The sequence below is a fragment of the Gavialis gangeticus genome, unplaced genomic scaffold (genome assembly GCF_001723915.1).
Source record: "Gavialis gangeticus isolate Ggan-Ray unplaced genomic scaffold, GavGan_comp1, whole genome shotgun sequence".
Lineage (NCBI taxonomy): Eukaryota > Metazoa > Chordata > Crocodylia > Gavialidae > Gavialis > Gavialis gangeticus.
The window spans coordinates 56784519-56787517 of NW_017728993.1; the positions used below are offsets into that span (position 1 = coordinate 56784519).

General features: G+C 46.9%; 1 protein-coding gene across 1 annotated transcript in view; it reads left to right on the plus strand.

Annotated features, from left to right (window-relative positions):
- Window positions 1–2999, plus strand: part of NMNAT2 (nicotinamide nucleotide adenylyltransferase 2) — a 135378-nt gene that overhangs the window by 125686 nt on the left and 6693 nt on the right. Inside the window, exon 9 of the mRNA XM_019501750.1 lies at window positions 2808–2909. Coding sequence (XP_019357295.1) covers window positions 2808–2909 — 102 coding nt within the window. The remainder of the gene's footprint in view (window positions 1–2807; window positions 2910–2999) is intronic.

The window sequence follows — 2999 nt, forward strand, 5'->3', positions numbered from 1 at the left end:
GGCTGGGGGAGCAGATGGGGGCCACTGGGGGGGCAGGCAGGGGATGGAGCCTGGCAGGGGTCCCCCCCATGTTCCCCTCCCTCCTCCTCCAGTCCCCCTCTCCTGCCTCTGCTTACCAGCTCCAAGTCCTGCTCCAGCTCCGGGCTGCAGTGAGTGGGGACTGCCCGAATCATTGAAGCTTGCCGAATCTTGTCCAAATCGATTCAGACCTTTTTATTGGTCCCCTGACTTAGTTTGGATTGGAGATTCAGCTACCAAATTGGGCCAAATCTCCTCCAAATCGAATCAGCACCCCAAGCTTCACACAGCCCTACTGCCCAGCTCCCTCTCTCCATTTACAACACAAAACACTTAGTAACAGATGACAGTAACACAGCCAGTGCACTATGAACATTTCTTTGCTTTGTGGAAACTGCACCTGCTTGGAGGAACAGTGCTTTCATAGGAGAGAGCTAATATTTAACAGCAGATGACGGTTTATTGATTAGCTTTTTGTTCTGATGTGCTCAGGAGTGCTAACATTGTGAGGAATTGTCAGACATGGTAAATGCTTCAAAGAGCTGGGTGAGTCACTTCTACCTCCCACTAAGAAGGTACAGCCCTGGTCATCAAAGTGGTGCCAAGCCTCCACATCCAGGTCTGAATGGCCACTTAGCATCAGTTTGCAGAAATGCCTCCTATCACCATCAGCTTGCTAGGAAACATTCTCCCTTCCTTTCCAATAAGAATCACAGCATTTCACTCATCCAGATTGACCTTATTATACCAGTAACTGAACATGAGGATGATGCATGAGCCCCAGGGTGCTTATACACATGGTCTGGGAGTAGGGGGAGGGGAGGGTTTTAATTACAGTGGCTCCAAGAGTTTGAAGCGCCTGAAGCATCATGAATTACTTGAAGCATCATGTGCATCAGCATTCCCATGCTGAAAAATGGCAGTGGGGGGTGCTTTAACTAAAGCTTGTTGAATGAGCTTTAGTTAAAGCGCCCATGCTGCCATTTTTCAGCGTGGGGATGCTGATACATGTGATGCTGGAGTCTGCTAGAGCGTAGTCATTACCACATTCCAGCAGTAATCAAGTCTGCTCTTATGCGCTGGAATTACAGCCTCTCTGCATATGAATAAATGCCCCCAGTGGGTACAAACCATGGATGCCTGAGTGCTGTATGGGTCAGGCTGCTCTGAGCCCATCAAGCCTGGACTCAGCTCTCTCTCTGCTGATTTAAAATGAGCTCGCAATGCTAGTTTAAGGCCTAATTTTCAAAGCTATCAGAGGATCTAGCCCCCCAGCTGCATCAGGGACCAAATTTCAATCTACAACCCCCTGTGACAACACTGCTCCTCTGCAGCAATGTAAATCACAATGCCCAGGAGGAAACCTGAGAGATGGATACAAATAATTCTCCTTCCAGAGCCTTCAGCTATGAAACAATCTGCCAGAGGTATCAGTTGAATCCAGAGTTGCAGAGTATTTAGGAAATCTTACAAGGCCTTCCTCTTTGAGGAAGTCTTTCCACCTTGATGCTCCTGGTTCAGACACCTCTTTTAGTCTTAAAACCATTCTAACCTAAATACTTCCTCCTCAAAATAAGACACTACCCCAAGCAGAAGTCTGATCCTGTACAGCGAGACGTGCCAAAGTTGCAATGCTGTTGTCCATCAGGGATTTTATTAAATTGATTTTGTGGAAGATGTTCAAATGCTAAAGCTAAGGGCAGCAGTGTAGAGCCCATGTATTAATTTACCTGTCTCAGTGGAAATAATGAGATTTATGGCTGAGCTTTGATTCAAGCGATGATATGAAATAACATCAGCATCTGTAACAGGTTGGACTGCTACACGATCATCCACTACACTGCTCTAGAGGGGTTATTAGAACAGAACCCAACAAAGGAAACAGAATGGTGTCAACACCACTGCGGGAAAATAAGTCCCAGGATGAGAGGACAAAAGGAGCAATGATAAATCCTGTATTAGGCTGGCAGGAATGATTTATATCATCAGGTCCCAAGCAGAGTCAGGAAACAAGCTTGAAACCCAACAGTAAACTCAGCAGATTGATAAGAGGCAAAGCTTAGTTTTCCTTTTTCAAAAAGCAAGTCTCTGCTTGTTGAAGGAAACATATGGCCTAATAATCAACTCTTCTACTCTGAACGGGTTCAGATGAAAGATTCAGCTGCCAGTGAGCTGTAGGTACAGACTAGCTTACAGCTGCACTACAAGGTCAGCGCTCTGGGATCCAATCAGCAGACTGCAGTGGTTGGAACAGAATCGAACCTTGAGCTGAACCACTTTTCATGAAACCAAAATCTGGCCACCAAGGAGCTGACATTCCCCAGCATGGTAACAGTGCCAGATTCAGTGCATCAGGGAGGTTCATCTTGCCCTCTTCCATTGTCTTACAGGTGCTAACTGCTAGCATTCACTGACATCAGGGTATCTGGAAAAAAGCTTTTCTATTCTAGATCTCAACTTGAGTGAAGGTCATGGTAGCTCTCTACATGAGGCTCACAGGGAAAGCAACGCACTGAAAGCTTCTGTAAGAAACACAATCAGAACAGTTACCAAGTTGCCAATTAGGTTCTTTAAGGACAGTCATGTTTTTATTGAAGCTTTCATGGGATTGTGCAGGAAGTGGAAAAGTTGACACTCAGATCCATCGAAAATGCCACAGAACACTGCAGTGCATCTGTTGAGTCAGGCACCTGGAAGCAGAGGGAGGGAAGGAGGTTATCTCCTGGCAAGTATGGCCTGGGCTTGGGAGGGACAAGGATCTGATGTGTCCCCTTCTGCATTGCTCCCAGATGGAGGTGATAGTTGGGGAGTTTGGAATCGTGGTGTTGCCACGGGATGGTGCAGACCCCGAACGGATCATGAACCACTCCTCAATACTCCGCAAGTACAAAGTAAGTCACCTCATACAACACAGGCACTGCCTGCAGCTTCACTAGTAAGGGGGAAGCAGAGGGTCCTTCCTGACTAGCCTTGGGCACTTG